Raw genomic sequence first — 17,830 nt, forward strand, 5'->3', positions numbered from 1 at the left:
ACCACCAGTAGAAAAATAGCTTTTTACTACGACCATTAACCGTAGCAAAAGGTATCAAATTCATAGTAAAAAGATTTTCGTTACGCATTTGCTACGAATTTGCCCCGTAGCATATACGGGCGTGACAAAAACTTTGCTACGGTAAATAGCCGTACCAAATATTTTTTGCTACTGTAAATCCTAGCATTTACTACGACTTCAAAATTGTTCCATAGTAAAAAATACCTTTTATTACGCATTTTACGTAGCAAACAATTTCGTAGTAAAAAACAAATTTTCTACTAGTGAACCCTGGTGTGTAAATTTCACTTACTACCAGTTGAGCTACAACATAATTACAAAATAATTTCACATTTACTTTTATACAAATATATATATATTTATTTATAAAATCCCGAAATCAAGGGTGTGCAGCTTCACACCCTTGCAAACAAGTAGATCCGCCACCGATGGAAATCAAATGTTGGGTAAATTACAAACACCCCCCTGAGGTATGGTCAAATTACAAAAACACCCCTCTTGTTTGGATAATTACAACCACCCCCTCAACTCCTCAAATTTAGTGGAATCTTTGAGATTATATGAACTATTATCACTTGTGTACCCGTTTTATCCCATTCAAACTCTACATTATATATGAAGCAAGATGATCATAATATGTGATTTTTAGCTTGTATATATCAGTTTGTGGTGCATCAGAAACTGTATTTTTACACAAAACAAGTACAAACTAGAGCACATTCCACAGAATCTAGATGATTATGTTGAATTTGGCACAATAAGGGTGGAGGTGTAAGAAAAAAATGTAGTTGAGGGGGTAGATGTAATTATCCAAACAAGAGGGGGATTTTTGTAATTTGACCATACCTCAGGGGGGTGTTTGTAATTTACCCTCAAATGTTTACCTATTGACATCGACTCTTTTGTACTTATCTACTCTTTTGCTGTAGAAAAATCAATAATGCAGCCGATGTTCTTGCTAAACCAGGGGCGAATGAATTACAATGGTTTTAAGTATTTTGATTATGTTCTCGTTTTTTTAATCAGATTTTGGAACAAAACTTGTCCGTGATTTACACTAGAAGATGCACAACCCCTTGCACTAAAACTAGCATTTTGAAAGCTGGTATTTCTAGGAATTTACTGAATCTACATGCTCAATTTTTACAGTAGTAAAAAGCAATGTTTTGAAAATTGAAGGGGTAAAAGCTAAAAAGAATAAAATCTAGGAAAATTTGCATGAAATGTTATCTATATTATAGGCAAGGTTGTAAAAAGCGGTAATCGGGTCCGAGTCGGTCAGGCACCGAATCACAAATAATCGGTGCGGCGGTGATTAATCGATGATAAATCGGAAATAAATCGATTTTTAAAATTTAATATAATATATTTATAAATATTATTTATAAATACGCCAAACATATATAAAAAGATATTTAAACATAGTTATATCTCCATCATGTATATATCCTAATAACATAATAAAAGTTTAATAATTATAAGATCATAATAGATAAATATCCGTATAAAATATAAATAAAAAAAACATTTTTTTTTTAATTTACATTTATTCTTGAACATTCTTGGCATACATCATTAATTCTTTAACAATAACAATTAACATAAACAAAATAAGACATAAACTCATATTTTCTTTTATTAAAATCCAACTTTTATTTTGAATTATAAACAAACCAAAAAAAAAAAACCGACTTTTAACCGATTTTTGCCACCGAGTTTGACCCGCCTTAAAGGTTTGACCGCCTAAGACCGCCTAAAACCGCCTCACAGGCAAAAAACCGATTTTTCAAACATCTACACTAAAATCGTAAAGGTTTTAGACCGCCTCTGCTTCGGAGACCGATTAATCGACCGCCTCGACCGATTTTTAGAACACTGATTATAGGTAGTAGATGGTAATTTTCTCCGATCATACCAATTATATTTAAAAAAATATTATACTACATTACTTTGTAATTAGTAAATCAGAAAAAGAAAAAAAAATTAAAAAAAAAATATGCGAATGGATTCAGAGCATGGGTGTCACTGTCCGTATGATTAGATATGATTTTTTGAAAGCCAGACGGATAATATCTTACAACTACAGTAAAAATTAATTACTCAGCCGTCGGCAACATCTTTTTTTTGTTTTTTTGGACAAATATGAGAATTAGGGTAAATTACAAAAAACACCCCATGAGGTATTATTAATTTATGAAAAAACCCTCTTATTTGGATAATTACATCTACCCTCGACTATGATTTTTTCTTACACCTCCACGCTTATGGTGCCAAATTCAACATAATCATCTAAATTCCGTGGAATGTGCTCTAGTTTGTACTCGTTTTGTGTAAAAATACAGTTTCCGATGCACCACAATCTGATATATACAAGCTAAAAAACACATATTATGATCATCTTGCTTCATAATGTAGAGTTCGAATGGGATAAAACGGGTACAGAAGTGATAATAATTCCATATAATCTCAAAAATTCCACTAAATTTGAGGAGTTGAGGGGTGGTTGTAATTTTCCAAACAAGAGAGGGGTTTTTGTAATGTGACCATACCTCAGGGGGGTGTTTGTAATTTACCCTAAGAATGAAGGTACATAGTTTGTAATAACAGAGGTGAACTGTCTGCAATCTGCAGAAACAATGGAGCTGGTTCAGCTAGTTCCTGTAATTCTTCTATCATGGTTTCTTCATCACGCTTCAGCACAAAGATCAACGTACATTATCCACATGGATAAATCTCTCATGCCCAAGGCATTTTCATCTCACCGTTACTGGTATTCTTCCATCCTCCATTCCGTCCAATCTCCGACGTCATTCGCCGGCGGCGGCGAAAAACTCCGGCCGAAGCTTGTCTACACCTACGACAACGCCTTCCATGGCTTCACCGCCGTCATGTCGGAAGATGACGTGGACGCTGTGAGGAAGTCCCCGGGTTTCCTTTCGGCTTACCCGGACGACGTCGTTACCCCCGACACGACACACTCTTATAAATTCTTGGGGCTCAACACGGCGACCGGGATTTGGCCGGCGTCGGAGTACGGGAAGGACGTCATCATCGGAGTTGTCGACACCGGAGTCTGGCCGGAGAGCCGGAGCTTCGGCGACGACGGAATGACGGCTGTTCCAGCGAGGTGGAGGGGGGTCTGCCAAGCCGGCGAGGAGTTCAATTCTTCACTGTGCAACAGGAAACTCATCGGAGCTAGGTACTTCAACGAGGGGGTTCGGGCGGCGAACCCCGGCGTCGTGATAACTCTTAACTCCGCCAGGGATGATTCCGGCCACGGCACCCACGTTGCCTCCACCGCCGCGGGTAACTACGTCGACGGCGTCTCCTTCTTCGGGTACGCCGCGGGAACTGCGCGGGGCGTGGCTCCACGCGCCCGCGTGGCGGCGTACAAGGTCCTCTGGCGGGAGGGAAGCTACGAGTCCGACGCGCTCGCCGGAATCGACCAGGCGGTCGCCGACGGCGTCGACATCCTCTCAATTTCCCTGAGTTACCGCCGGCGAGATTTGTACGAGAACCCCATCGCAATAGCAGGGTTCGGCGCAAGGGAGAAGGGCATTATCGTCTCTGTCTCCGCCGGAAACCGCGGCCCGAATTTCGCGACTCTTCTAGAAGGAATCCCGTGGGCCATAGTGGTGGCCTCCGGAACAATCGACCGGTGGTTCGCCGGCAGACTAACCCTCGGCGACAGCGGCAAAACAATCACCGGCTGGACAATGTTTCCGGCGAGAGCCGCCATCAGAAACTTCCCTCTCATCTACAACAAAACACTCTCCGCCTGCAATTCCGGCGAACTACTAGCGGAAGCCCCTTTCCAAAGCATCATTATATGCAATATAACCGACGAATCCACGTCTTTCTTCTCCCTAATGAACGATCTCACACAATCGACCAACATTCGAGCGGTCGTCATAATTTCCGACAACGCTGCCATTCTCCGGTCCACCTCATTTCCCTTCCCCGGAGTCGTAATAACCTCTAATCAAGCAAAAGAGGTCGTCAAATACGCAACAAGCACCGGTTCGCCACAAGCGAGCCTCGATTTTATACAAACAACAATCGGGCCGGAGCCCAGACCAGCTCCGGCCCTGTCAGGCTCCTCATCCCGTGGGCCTGCCAGAAGCTACCCCGAGATTCTGAAGCCTGACGTCACTGCACCAGGAGTTTTAATCCTGGCCGCGTACAATCCTTACACCTCCACGGCAAGTGTCGGTAACAACATATTCCTATCGAGCGACTACACTCTCTTATCCGGCACGTCAATGGCTTGCCCACACATATCCGGAATCGCTGCCCTCCTCAAATCAGCCCGGCCCAATTGGAGCCCTGCAGCTATCCAATCCGCCATTATGACCACCGCAAACCCGCTCGATAATTCCAAAAAGCCCATCAAGGATATGGGCTCCGATTACGAGCCCGCCACGCCTTTAGGCATTGGGGCGGGACACGTTGACCCGAACCGGGCCCTTGACCCGGGCCTAGTCTACGACGCCACTATTCAAGACTATGTCAACCTCGTTTGCTCGATGAATTTCACTCCCGAGCAAACGCGAACAATCGTGAGATCGAGCTACAACTGCTCAAACCCGTCGTCCGACCTGAATTACCCGTCTTTTATTGTTCTGTACGAAATTCAAGAAAACAGAACGAGGCTGGCACGCGAGTTTAAGCGGACGCTCACGAACGTAGGGAGTGGTGGGGCCACTTATAGAGCCGAGGTGGAAAGACCGAAAGGCTCGACGATTGTTGTTTCGCCGGAGAGGTTAGTGTTCGGAAGTAAACACGAGAAGCGGAGCTACTCTTTGACGATTCGCTATCGAAGTAATAGCGAGTTTGTTATCGCGGATGGTTCGATCACTTGGATCGAAGAGAATGGGAAGCATAGAGTGAGAAGTCCCATTGTCATTTCTCCGGGGGTGGGTGATGATTAGTTTAAAAGAGTAATATTTGTTTCTGGAATGCTTATAAATTGGTGGTATATATAATGTCATATTCTTAAAGCAATTTTCAACTTGTGTTTATGGTGCATAATGTTATTGAAGAACTAATCATGTTATATATATGGGCAAATTATGGTCGAACCCTTGAGTTATGGTCAAATTACGAAAACCCTCCTCCTGTTTGGGTACTTATAGCCACCTCTTAACTATGTATTATTTTACGAAAATACCCCTCCAAAGGTAAATTCAAGGATGTTAAATCGGTATAATCGAATAGAAATTTCGGTATCCCAACATTTCATACCGTTTATCGAACTCAATATACGATTTGGTTTGGTAAATAACCGAATTACATAAATTTTATGTAAAAATATTTAAGCATAAGGGGTGACTGTAATTACCCAAACATTAGGGGTTTTTTTGTAATTTGGTCATACCCCAGGGGTTGGCTGTAAATTGCCCATAAAGAACTGAATTGATTTTGCCCAAAAAGAACTGAATTTGAAAGACTTAATTAATCTTGCTATATTACTAGTGAAGGGCAATTTTATTGAGTAGCCCTGTTTAAATTTCGATATTGCACAATGGTTTACTATCAAACAAATCGTTGGATATTTTGGATAGTGGATCGGATTTCGAGTGTGAGATTTGAACGAGATGAACGAGGATCTATGGTAGTGTTATAATGTGCTAGATTGGAATCTCTTGTATCATTTTCAGCGAGTGGCGAAGTCAGGATTTTACAACGTAGATAAATTAATGACAATAATGATTGTTTCAACACTAACGAGACTGGGATATCGTTACACGGTAGACTTAAACTTTTGGGGATTCGGGGGGCATCGCCCCCGAGTGTTTTTGAGGATTTTTTTTTTTTTTTTTTGGCATTAATTTGATTTTTATGTGCATTAAATGATACAAATTTGATGGACTTAATGAATATATAGGTGGTGTTATATGGAAGTTTTTTCAATTGCAACAAAACTTGTTATATGCTAATTTTTAACAGACTTATCAACCTTTGTCAGAAAAATGAGAAAACGAGTTCCAACAGTTATTCTAAATTTAGTGAACTTGCTAAATAATGAATTTGGCTTCTCAAATTTGAGAAGCCGATCTTATATATGCTGAAATCAACTTTTTGGCATATACAGTACAAAAGTATGGAATATTTAATCCACATCAACAAAAATAATAAAATATAAAATTGTTTATTATTATTGTTGTTGGAGTGAGTTGTTTTTCTTTTGTTTTTTGATAAGAAAATCATTAATTAGAAGGTAAAAGAGTCAACAATGTGGTAATTATAAGCATTATTCTTTTCAGTTTTGTGATATTAAAAGTTTTTGTATGGTTTTAATTTTAATTCTTTTACACTTAAATTACATTTAGACCCAAAAAAAAAAAAAGTCTTCTTCTCCCTCCTCCCATCTAGCTAAACACTTCATCGACCATTTCTCAAGCCCGCCGCCCTACCACTGTCCCACCACTATCTCACCCCTCCTACACCACCACCTTCCTTCCAAATCCGCAACCCACGAACAATCGAAATCTTTTCAAATTCACGAAGGCGGCGATGGAGGCGGCGATAATGCAGGAGAAGAATTTTTTTTAACCATCTTCACCCATACACAACTATCTATGTCGCTAAAAATTGGTGGTTCCAGATGGCGGCGTTGTCAAGGGAGAGAAATTTGAAGAAGGGGTGGGTGGCTGTGGTGCGAGACGCCGGCGGTGGCCGGCGGACTGGAACGAGGAAGAAGACGTGATAACTCTTCTTTTCTCTTTTTTTTTTTCATTATTTTGTAATTTTAGAAATTACAATTTGGTTCTCATAATGTAGGTTATTCATAATTTAACCAATCAAATTTGTTTTTAATTTATAAAGGGGTAAGTATGACATTTCACCGTAAAAATACCATAAAAAATTGCACACCCCGCGAGTGAGTGACAAGATTTGCCTCCAGGGGTCTCGATGCCCTGACTTTGTTAACACAGGGAGTTTTGGTGAATTTGTTTTTGACAGGAGGTATTTGACAGTTTGAGATAACACAGGGGTAGTATATGCAATTAACTCGTTAACATATAAATAACAACATTTAGAAAAATGATTTTTTAAAACACTATTCAGTTCCATTAATTTACAAATCTCAGTCCTAATTTTGAACAATACATATGTTCATATATTTAATTTCAGCTCAATACTTCAAATTTTATTTTACATATAATTTTGTGTGCTTACTTCGAGTTGCTTGAAATTTTCGAATTTGGATATGAGTTCACGGGACCGATATACTTTTATCTGTTAGAGAATATTATATTATAGAACTCTCCTAATATTAGGATTCTAGTATGATTCGGTTACCTAGATTAGTTAGGATTTAGTTACCTAGTCAAACTCTATTACCTTGGAATATTTCTCTATATATATTCCATGTAATCAACCCATAACATAATGGGGGTTTCTATTCTATATTTCTCTCCTTCTCCTATTCTATTCTTCCTATATGGTATCAGAGCACCAGGTTTAGGTTTTTTTAACCTAGCCAACCGTCTTTCTTCTCCATGGCGGTGACCACCCGATTTTCTCCCTCCCCGGTGGTGGTACTCTAATATTTTTTTTTTCTATCTTTTCCATGCACATCACCCGAATTTTCTCCCTCCCCCGGTGGTGCATCTTCTATATCTTTTTTCTTCTTCTTCTTCTTCCTCTTCTCTTAGCCGCCTTTCTTCTCTATGGCGGTGACCACCCATATTTCTCCCTCCCCCGGTGGTTCTCTATCTTTTTCTTCTTCTTCGTCTTCTTTTTCTATCTTTTCTATGAACACCACCCAAATTTTCTCCCTCCCCCGGTGGTTTTCTATCTTTTTTCTTCTTATTCTTCTTCTTTCTCCATGGCCTAAAATCTAGCAGCCGCTTCTATTCTTCCTCCTCTTTTCTTCTCCATAGTCTACAACCTAGCCGCCGCCTCTTCTTATTCTCAATGGCCGGCGACCACCAAACCAATTCTCTCGGTGGTGGTACTCTTCTTCTTTTCACTTATATATTTCTTCGACATCATCTTCTTCTTAGTCGATTAATCTCTTTTCTATCTCTTGGATCTCTATCCTTCTTCTAATTATTCTTCTTCTTCCCCATCTCATATCTTCTCTCTCTCGATTCAAAAGAAAAAAAAAAAAAAAAAAAATCTCTCCATGTTATTATTATTATTATTTTCTTTCTATTAATTTGGCAGGTATTTTTATCAAAGATTTCACTACTGCTGGATTTTGCGGGTTTCTGTTTTTTTTATCCAGTCGTCATGTTTGGAGTATATTCGTTCCGACTGCGGGAGCGTGCTAGCAAGTGATTGTCCAGTCTTCACGTTCGTCACGTTTCGACTGCGGGGGCGTGTTAGAGAATATTATATTATAGAACTCTCCTAATATTAGGATTCTAGTATGATTCGGTTACCTAGATTAGTTAGGATTTAGTTACCTAGTCAAACTCTATTACCTTGGAATATTTCTCTATATATATTCCATGTAATCAACCCATAACATAATGGGGGTTTCTATTCTATATTTCTCTCATTCTCCTATTCTATTCTTCTTATATTATCACTTATCATCTAGATAGTACGAGTATGGGTAGACATGACCACAATTCGGTTCGATTCTGGTCCTGTTTCCGATTTCGATTTTGAAGGAACCGGAACCGAACCGAATATTTCCGGTTTCTTTCTTGCGGTTCGGTTCTTGTACGGTTCCCGGTTAGAACCGGCCTGTTCTGACTTTTTTAAAAACAAAATTTAGTATATATTTAGATATATAACTTAAAAATAGTTAATTTTAAAAAAAAAAACACACTAGAAAAAATACTTTAAACACTTAAAAGAATTAAAGTTCTTTTTAAAATACTTTAAAAATATTTTTTTACTTTTAAAAATTAAAAAAGCAAAAGGAAAGAAACTGAAAGGGCTTGCACTTAATTTTTAAATTTTAAAGTTTAAAGTTAAATTTTAAATAATTTAATTTTTTTATGTAACTTCAAAAAATATTTAAAAGTAACTTAATTTAAAAAAAAAAAAAAGTGGAAATAATTCTTCAAAGACTTCAAAAAATTAAAGTTTTTCTTTTAAATACTTAAAAAAAATATTTTTACTTTTAAAAAAATTGAAGGAATTAGTTTTAGTTTTAAAAATTAAAAAAGAAAAAGGAAAGAAATTGAAAGGGCTTGCACTTAATTTTTTAATTTTAAAGTTTAAGTTTAAACTTTAATTATTTTTTTTTAAAACCGGTTCGAACTGTTGAAATCGCGGTTCTAACCGTCGGTTCTCGATTCAGAAAATGGGGAACCGGAACCGAACCGGTTTTCTCAGTTCCGGTTCTGGTCAAACCGGTTCCGATTCGGTTCTAAAATCGTTAACCCTGGTTCGGCTCCGGTTCCGATTCTAACCGAACTGGTGGTCATGTCTAGGTACGTGTATGGGTTCGGGATCTATTCCTTGGGAGTTTACAAACTTGATTCTTTTAATTTTATTTTTTTGCTGTGGTTAAATTTACATAAATTAAGTAGTTAGATTGTTAAATAGTACATGTCAAAATTTGAAACACTCAGTGAAATCGGGTGTATCATAGAAGAGACTAGGTTTATTTGATACTACACTCAGTGAAATACAACATGTGATTATTAATCGTTGATCTGCACACAATTGTGCACCTGTTTGTATGATTATTTAACAAATCAATAGTTAAAAATCATCTAGAGTAGCATCTCAGCTGCCAAGAGATTGAGTGGGGGTAATTGGACGACATATTGATGAGTAGTTACAAATGCATAAATTTCACAAAAGAAAAATATCTAAAACTTAAGTTGTTTGATAGCTTGAAATTTGATTTTTCTTAAGAAAATAAAGAAATTAATCTAACTGGATTTTACAATAAGATAATTAATTAAAATCTTAACTCTTTCAAAAAGTTAAAATCTTAATATACAAACCCATTGCCCTTAGTGCTCAAGAATAACGTAAAAATGTCACCTAAACGATGACCTAGCGGTTGGAGCAAGTGAGCATGTGTCAGTTGATCAAAGTTTGAATTCTTTTGCCAACTACCGCTATGTAGACTTTATCACGTATGGTCAGCCTAGTGTAGTTCACGTCTCTCGTATGATTTATAAGTTATTATACGAAAATGTTGACTTACCCAATATATCTATATAATTGGTTGGAGATTCTTTCGTCTCAAAATAAAAACATATAAAAGGTTATGTCCAGAACTATTGCACTCTGATTTTACAAGAATTATTCCACATATTTTCACGCGCTATATAACAAAAAAGCATTAAATTCTTTTATTTGGTTGTCCGCACGATTGTTGTCAATAATGGACCCACGGAAGTATTTTTCCATTGTAATTTGTCCCTACAATCTTATAAACAAGCTTTAATTAATTTTTCCATTATCTCCCACGACATGACTATATATATATACATATTTGACTTAAAAAAATTAATAAAAAATCTCAACCATCTACACTAATTGCATAAAACAGTATATTTAAACAGAAAAAAGCTATTACCATGTGATATTATTCCCACACCTACCCAATAAATCATTTAATTAATCCGAATCCACGTAAGAAGATAAACATACACATAGAAAAACAAAAAGATAGTTGTTTCAAACTGCAGAAACATTTGTAAGTTGTAAGAGAACCAAAAAAACTTCAAGAAAACAAAAAAAAAAAAGATGAGGCTGGTTAACACAGCTTCTCTAATCTTGTTTTCATGGTTTCTATTGGCTGATCAATATGTTTCAACACAAAGAACAACCTACATTGTCCACATGGACAAATCCTCCATGCCGAAGGCTTTCGCCACCTGTCACCATTGGTATTCTTCCATCTTGGATTCCACTACTAAATCGACAAATCGCGAAAAATCGTCGCCCAAGCATGTCCACACCTACGACCACGCCTTTCATGGATTTAGTGCATCGTTGTCCGAGGAGGAGCTTCGGTCTTTAAAGAACTCGCCCGGTTTCCTCCGGGCACACATCGACGGGCCCGTCGAGCCCGACACCACCCACACGTACAAATTTCTCTCTCTCAACACCGCCTCGGGGATATGGCCCGCATCTCAATACGGCAAAGACGTGATCATCGGTGTGGTTGACTCCGGTATATGGCCCGAAAGCCCGAGTTTTGGCGACGATGGCATGACCGCAATTCCCGCGAAATGGAGGGGCACTTGTGAGGTGGGACAAGATTTCAACTCGTCCATGTGCAACAAAAAGTTAATCGGAGCTAGGTTTTTCAATCAGGGCGTTATGGCGGCCAGTCCGGGTACTACGATAAGTATGAACTCGACGAGGGATACTTTCGGCCACGGAACTCACGTGGCTTCGATTGCGGCGGGAAATTACGTGGAAGATGTTTCATACTTTGGATACGCTCCAGGAACGGCGAGAGGGGTGGCCCCACGTGCCAGGCTGGCGGCGTACAAGGTCCTCTGGGACGAAGGGAGCTACGAATCTGATGCTCTTGCAGGAATCGATCAAGCAGTTGCTGACGGCGTTGATGTTCTGTCGATCTCTTTGAGTTACCGTACGATTGATTTATACGAGAATCCGATTGCTATTGCGGCCTTTGGTGCGATGGAGAAGGGCATCGTCGTCTCTGTTTCGGCGGGAAACCGCGGGCCCAATTTTGGCACTGTTCTTGAGGGGATCCCGTGGGCGGTGGTCGTGGCGTCGGGGACCGTTGACCGTTGGTTCGCCGGTACCTTGACCCTCGGTGACGGTCAAACAATCACGGGGTGGACTATGTTTCCGGCAAGAGCGACGGTGAGAAACTTGCCTCTCGTTTACAATAAGACGTTATCGGCTTGTAATTCGACCGAGTTGCTAGCGGACGCTCCCTCCGCGATCATCATATGTGTGAATTCTTTCGACTCTCCGGAATTCTCCGATCAAATTGGCTATGTATCGACATCGAACGCCCTTGCGGCTATTTTTATATCCGAGGAAACCCGCATACTGCGATCCACTTCTTTCCCATACCCTGGGGTTGTAATCACACCAAAACAGGGGAAAGGTGTGATCAAATACGCCAAGAACTCTAGTGCTCAACCAACAGCCAGCATCAAGTTCCAGCAGACAATCCTAGGAACGGAACCCCGGCCCGCCCCAGCTGTCTCCGCCTCCTCATCGCGGGGCCCGTCCCGAAGCTATCCGGGCATTTTGAAGCCCGACATAATGGCCCCGGGAGTGTTGATCTTAGCAGCCTACAATCCCGATACCTCAGTAACAAATATCGGTTCGAACATAGGCTTGTCTAGTGATTACAACCTAGAGTCGGGCACATCTATGGCTTGTCCGCACATCTCCGGAGTGGCTGCTCTCCTGAAAGCCGCGCACCCGGAGTGGGGCCCCGCGGCAATTCGATCGGCCATGATGACCACTGCAAGTACACTAGACAACACCGGGAAGCCCATCAAAGACATGGGCAACGATTACAAAGGTGCTACGCCTCTGGATATGGGAGCGGGTCAAGTCGACCCGAACCGTGCGCTTGACCCGGGGCTTATATACGATGCCACACCACAAGACTATGTAAACCTCGTATGTGCTTTGAATTACACTCGTGAGCAAACACGGACTATTATAAGATCGAACTACAACTGCTCGAACCCATCCCTCGATCTTAACTACCCGGCGTTTGTTGCGCTTTACGATCCGCTTGAAGAAGTAAGTACTAAAACACGGAGATTTCGAAGGACCGTTACAAATGTAGGGGATGGTGCGGCTACTTATAAAGTGAATGTGAAAAGGCCGAAGGACTCGGTGATTACAGTGTCGCCGGAGAAATTGGTGTTTCAAAAGAAGAATCAAAAGCTTAGCTTCTCTTTGACTATAAGCTACAAGACTTATAGGGACTACGTCATCAATCATGGATCAATCATTTGGGCCGAAGAGAAAGGAAAGCACACTGTGAGGAGTCCCATTGTGGTTACACCAGCAGAACCTTCGGGATAGTTATTTTTTGTGCATTTACGACTCGACTATTTGCCGGCCAACAATTTTATTCATGAAATCAGATTTGTGGATGTAAATTCAATAAAATTTCTTCATTTCTTGGTGTGATATTTTATTTTATTTCAGGAAAAAATAAGGTGATGTTTTATTCATGAATTCATGCCCGACACCTTTAATCAAATAGAGTGATATTTCCGAACACTGGTTTATTCAAGAAAGACATGTAAACCACACACACTGCATATATTATTGTTTCTTACATATAGGCGTAAGCATTCTCATTGAAGCATTTCGTCGAGCAGGTAAAAGGACAGAGAATGTACAATATATTTTTTAATTTTTTTGTTAGTTAAAAATTCAATTAAGACAAGTCAAATACATTCAAAATCTATAGATTTTTTTTTTAATTAAAATTATTTAGAGCGAATATTTTGTATGTAGATTTTGTTATATTAAAACACAAAATAAAGTCATAAAAAATTGACATAAGAAGCTTCACAAACCTAGAAAAATGTGCTTATGTGATAGGCGCAAGTTCGTTGTCGTTGCGTCTGAGCAAGACGCAAGTTTGTTGTAGCCGTAATAGAAACGCAAGGATGATGATGTCTTTGCTATGCACCAAGCGTAATTTAATTTTATCCAATGATGATATATACTTAACAATTAAATTAATTGAAAAACATATTATTTTGATTTACAACTTTTGGACAAAAAACAAAGCAAATGGTATAGTTGGAATTTTTGGAGACCTTTAACATAAATAAATAAAATTATATTTTTGATTTACACATTTCGGGTCAAACAATGAAACAATAGAATAATTAGGCTTTTTTTAAGGCCCATTATTGAAAAAATACTAAAGCTAGAATATAAATAATTAAAGAGAGAAAGGAAAACAAATATAAAGATAAAAAGCATATATTTTGATTTAAACTTTTTGGATCACTAATAAAGCATAGCATGAATGGGCTTTTTGAAAGCCCTTTATCAAAAAATACTATAAAAAGAGTATAAATACATTTAGCAAAATTAGGTTTGAACTTCGGAGCTCACCACGAGAAAGATGAGTTAGATGCTACACCTAATTATTTATACTGAGTGGATTTAAATCGTACAGTTCAAATTCACTTAATATAAATAACCACATATAGTATGCAATTGCCCCAGAAAGTGAGTAACTTACCACTAGACCAAATAATTTTTTTGGGGTCAGTACTTATGCATAGATGCAAAAATATTATATTTTGAAACCCCAAAAAACAACATTTTTTTGGAACGCGAAGGCGAAGGCGCAGGCCTTTTAACGTACGCTCGTGCTGGGGCATCCGCATATGTAATCAACATGCATTTTCCTAACCCGCAAGGGTGGCCTAGCGGTTGGAGCAAGGGAGCTTGGGTCAATTGACCCAAGTTTGAATCCCCTTGTCAACGGTCGCTAGGTCGAGCTTGTCACACATGGTTAGCCTAGTGTGGTTTACATCTCTCGTATGGTTTGCAAGCTATTATACGAGAGTGTAGGTTTACCCAGTGCACCTATATGGTTGGCTGCGGGTTCCTGCATTACCAAAAAAAAAAAAAAAAGAAAACATGCATTTTCCTAAACAAATGTTAAAGGTAATTTAATTCTATTACAATCAAAATTCAGAATTGGACATACTAATAATATAAGGGGTTTTTGTGCATAAGTCCATAACCAAGCATCTTTATTATTCTAGGTTTAGGGGTTATATTTTTTTCACCAATAAGCTCATCCATTTACTATTTATTATAAATAAAGGTAAAAAAATCATGTATATTGTTAGAATCCTATGGATTCTAATTGTACGAGAATTAATAAAACTTGTGCCACAAGTTTTCATATACCATGAGCTAAAGAAGGGAAGAGTCCTTGTAGCTTTTAATTCTTTTAATTTGTCATTAATTGATTTATAATAGGAATTATTCTTCTAAAGAGTTTCCTTGTTTTGAAAATATTATTTCCTACGTAATTGAGAGTTTCCTAACCCTAATGGACTCTTTTTTCCTTGTAGGATTCTTATAACATGTAGAAGTATAAATACAGCAATACGGCGCCTCAGATCTCACGTCTTCTTTGAGAGAAAAATTTACGCAGAATATTTTCTTTACTCTCGTTTTTATTGGCGTCGTTTTTGGAGAGAAGCCGATCTCCCTTTTCTTGGTTGCTGTAGCACGCCTTTTGTTGGAGAAGAAAAATTATATTTTTCCGCTCTTATATTTGCTGCTCCTGGAGCGTCTTGTTAATCGAGAGAAGATTTCAGAGAAATATTTTTTTCTCTCTCGTTTTTATTGCTCCATCGTGATACGTGATTTTCATAGAAAATATACCGGCTTCAAGGCTTTGTGGTGAAGACACAGATTCAAGGAGTATCACAAGTTTGCTTCTTCTATACAAAAAGAAGATCGGTTCTTCGGGAGAGGGGCTTAAACAGATCTCGGGAGGAGATCGATCCGCCGACTGAGGGATTCAGCGTTGAAGGGAGTTCAACCGTGCGGAACAAGGGACGTGCTGCAAATTGAAGATTTATAATTCAGAGTAGTATACAAGAACGGCGTCAACAAAGAGGGAGTCTTTGTATTTTGATTAAGTCCTATTATTGTATTCGTAAAACTAAAAATTAGTAAATTTTATTTGCAGGTCCCCGTGGATGTAGGGTACAGTTGTATCCGAACCACATTAAATTTGTGTCTCGTTTATTTCTGTTTTTACAAACTGTTTCACGAACTGTTGCAACTCTTCACGCAACAGTAACGAAAAACTGAATCTGACACAAATAATTTATATCTGCACGAAATAAATTCTATCAATTGGCATCAAGAGCCTGTCACTAGATACACTTAGTGAGATTTTGGGATTTAATTATTTTTTATTTTTTTTGTGCAGACATGAATAATCATCGTGAAGGCGCATTCCTACCACCTCTCTTGGGTGAATTGAACTACTCTGATTGGAAAATAAGGATGAAGATGTTCATCAAATCTATCGATGAATGGGCCTGGCGCGCGATTCTAATTGGTTGGACACCTCCTACCTCAATGAATGAGTCACACGAGATCATTCAAACGCCAAAAGAGAAGTGGAGTGATGAAGAAGTACGAATAGCAAATTATAATTCCAAGGCAATCAATGCTATCTTGAGTTGTATCGATGACGACCAATTCAAATTGATATCGATGTGCAAATCAGCAAAGGAGGCATGGGATGTTCTACAAGAGACCTACGAAGGAACTACTCAGATGAGCAAGTGCAAAGAGACTGTCGCTGAAACTGTCGCAACAGTTGGACAGACAGTTCCAACAAAACTCAGTGATGATGACGAGACAACCTTGGAAGAATTAAAGAAGTCCTACGAAATGATGTACGGAAAATTGCTTCAGGTATGCGAGTCGAATAAATTCTTAGAAAAAGAGAAGCTTGTTCTAATTGAGGAAAACAAAGTATTGAAGGTAAGAATTTCTACTCTTGAACAAAATGTTATTTCTTCTAGTAGAGAAATAGATAGCTTGCAGGCTAAATTTGTTCAAACCCAAGATGTTATTTCTAAGTTTAATACTGGTAGAGTAACTTTGAATGAAATTTTGAACAAAAATCAGCCGAACTACTGTCGTATAGGTATAGGGCGTAATCAGCTATCTAATGATGCATTAAAACAGAAAGAAGATCCAAAAAGAAAAATCAATTTTGTTAAACAATCCACTGTTTCACAAACTGTTGCGACAGTTGCATCAACTCAGTTATCTCAAAGAAAACGTTTTGTCCCTACCTGTCATTTTTGTCATGCTCCTGGTCATATACGACCTAGGTGTTTTAAGTACTTGAAATTAGTTAAAAGAATAATGGCCCGCTCACCACTTTCCGCTAAAATTGATCATACTTTTGTGTCGTCTCAAAAACCCAAGATAAAGGTTGATTTAGTGAATAAAACTCAACAAAAAATCTGGGTAAAGAAGTCTGATCTTAATTGTTTATCTGCCATTACTTCTTTAAACTCATGTGATGATAGTACTAACTGTTCCAACAGTTCTGGTGACAAAGCTAGTTTGGGGAATAAAAAACTTGGTAATCTGAATTGTGATAATTTGTATGCGAAAAATAAGTTTATGAATCCAATTCAGCATTCGAGAACTAAGCTTACTGATATTTGTCATCTTTTCATAAGGGGCTTGGTCGAAAAGGGGGTTGTCTCAATTGATTATGGTGCAACGGAGAATGAATTAACTGATGCTTTTGCAAAAACCCTTGATGCACAGAAATTTGATTCCTTGCGAAAATCGCTGGGAATTTATGTTGTTTAATCTGATGCAGTTGCATGAACTGTTGCAACAGTCTGTGTGTCCAGACTTGCAACTTTTAGAGGTAGGACACTTCATATGTTTTTGAATCTCATATAGGACCTGCATTAAGCATACTGCATATGATTGAGACAAATGTGAATTTGATACTTCGTGTATTTCTAAATTCTGTGGGGTAGAACTTCACCAATTCCCAAAATGATTACTTAAAAGGCTCCAACTTATTTATTTCTCTGAATAGTCTTGTCATGGTTGGATGTTTTTATAGGGAAAAGCTGCCTCTTTTAATGAGTGAAAGCTACTCTTGAACTGCTGTTACTAATATATATATATATCTACAACCATTTGGTCAGTGAATAGTTCGAAGCCTTTTTGAGTCGAGCCAGTAAATCACGTGGCCGAAAGCTCGCTACAAGGCTCAATTAGAAAGCCCAGGGGACTACACATTGCACGGCCAATATAAATTATATATATATGGTCAGTGAATAGTTCGAAGCCTAGTTGAGTCGAGCCAGTAAACCACTTGACCGAACACTTACTA

General features: G+C 38.6%; 2 protein-coding genes across 2 annotated transcripts; both read left to right on the top strand.

Moving 5' to 3' along the window:
• Positions 1 to 2,264: 2,264 nt before the first annotated feature.
• On the top strand, positions 2,265 to 5,102 carry LOC105971229 (subtilisin-like protease SBT3). The gene has a single exon (XM_088815558.1). The coding sequence runs from the start codon at positions 2,658 to 2,660 to the stop codon at positions 4,950 to 4,952; it is 2,295 nt and encodes a 764-aa protein (XP_088671684.1). The 5' UTR covers positions 2,265 to 2,657; the 3' UTR covers positions 4,953 to 5,102.
• Positions 5,103 to 10,522: 5,420 nt separating this feature from the next.
• LOC105971438 (subtilisin-like protease SBT3) lies at positions 10,523 to 13,159 on the top strand. The gene has a single exon (XM_012996292.2). It carries the CDS (start codon positions 10,693 to 10,695, stop codon positions 12,976 to 12,978), a length of 2,286 nt encoding a protein of 761 aa, XP_012851746.2. The 5' UTR covers positions 10,523 to 10,692; the 3' UTR covers positions 12,979 to 13,159.
• The last annotated feature ends 4,671 nt before the right edge of the window (positions 13,160 to 17,830 follow it).

The sequence above is a fragment of the Erythranthe guttata genome, chromosome 3 (genome assembly GCF_056151865.1).
Source record: "Erythranthe guttata isolate IM_541 chromosome 3, IM_541, whole genome shotgun sequence".
NCBI lineage: Eukaryota > Viridiplantae > Streptophyta > Magnoliopsida > Lamiales > Phrymaceae > Erythranthe > Erythranthe guttata.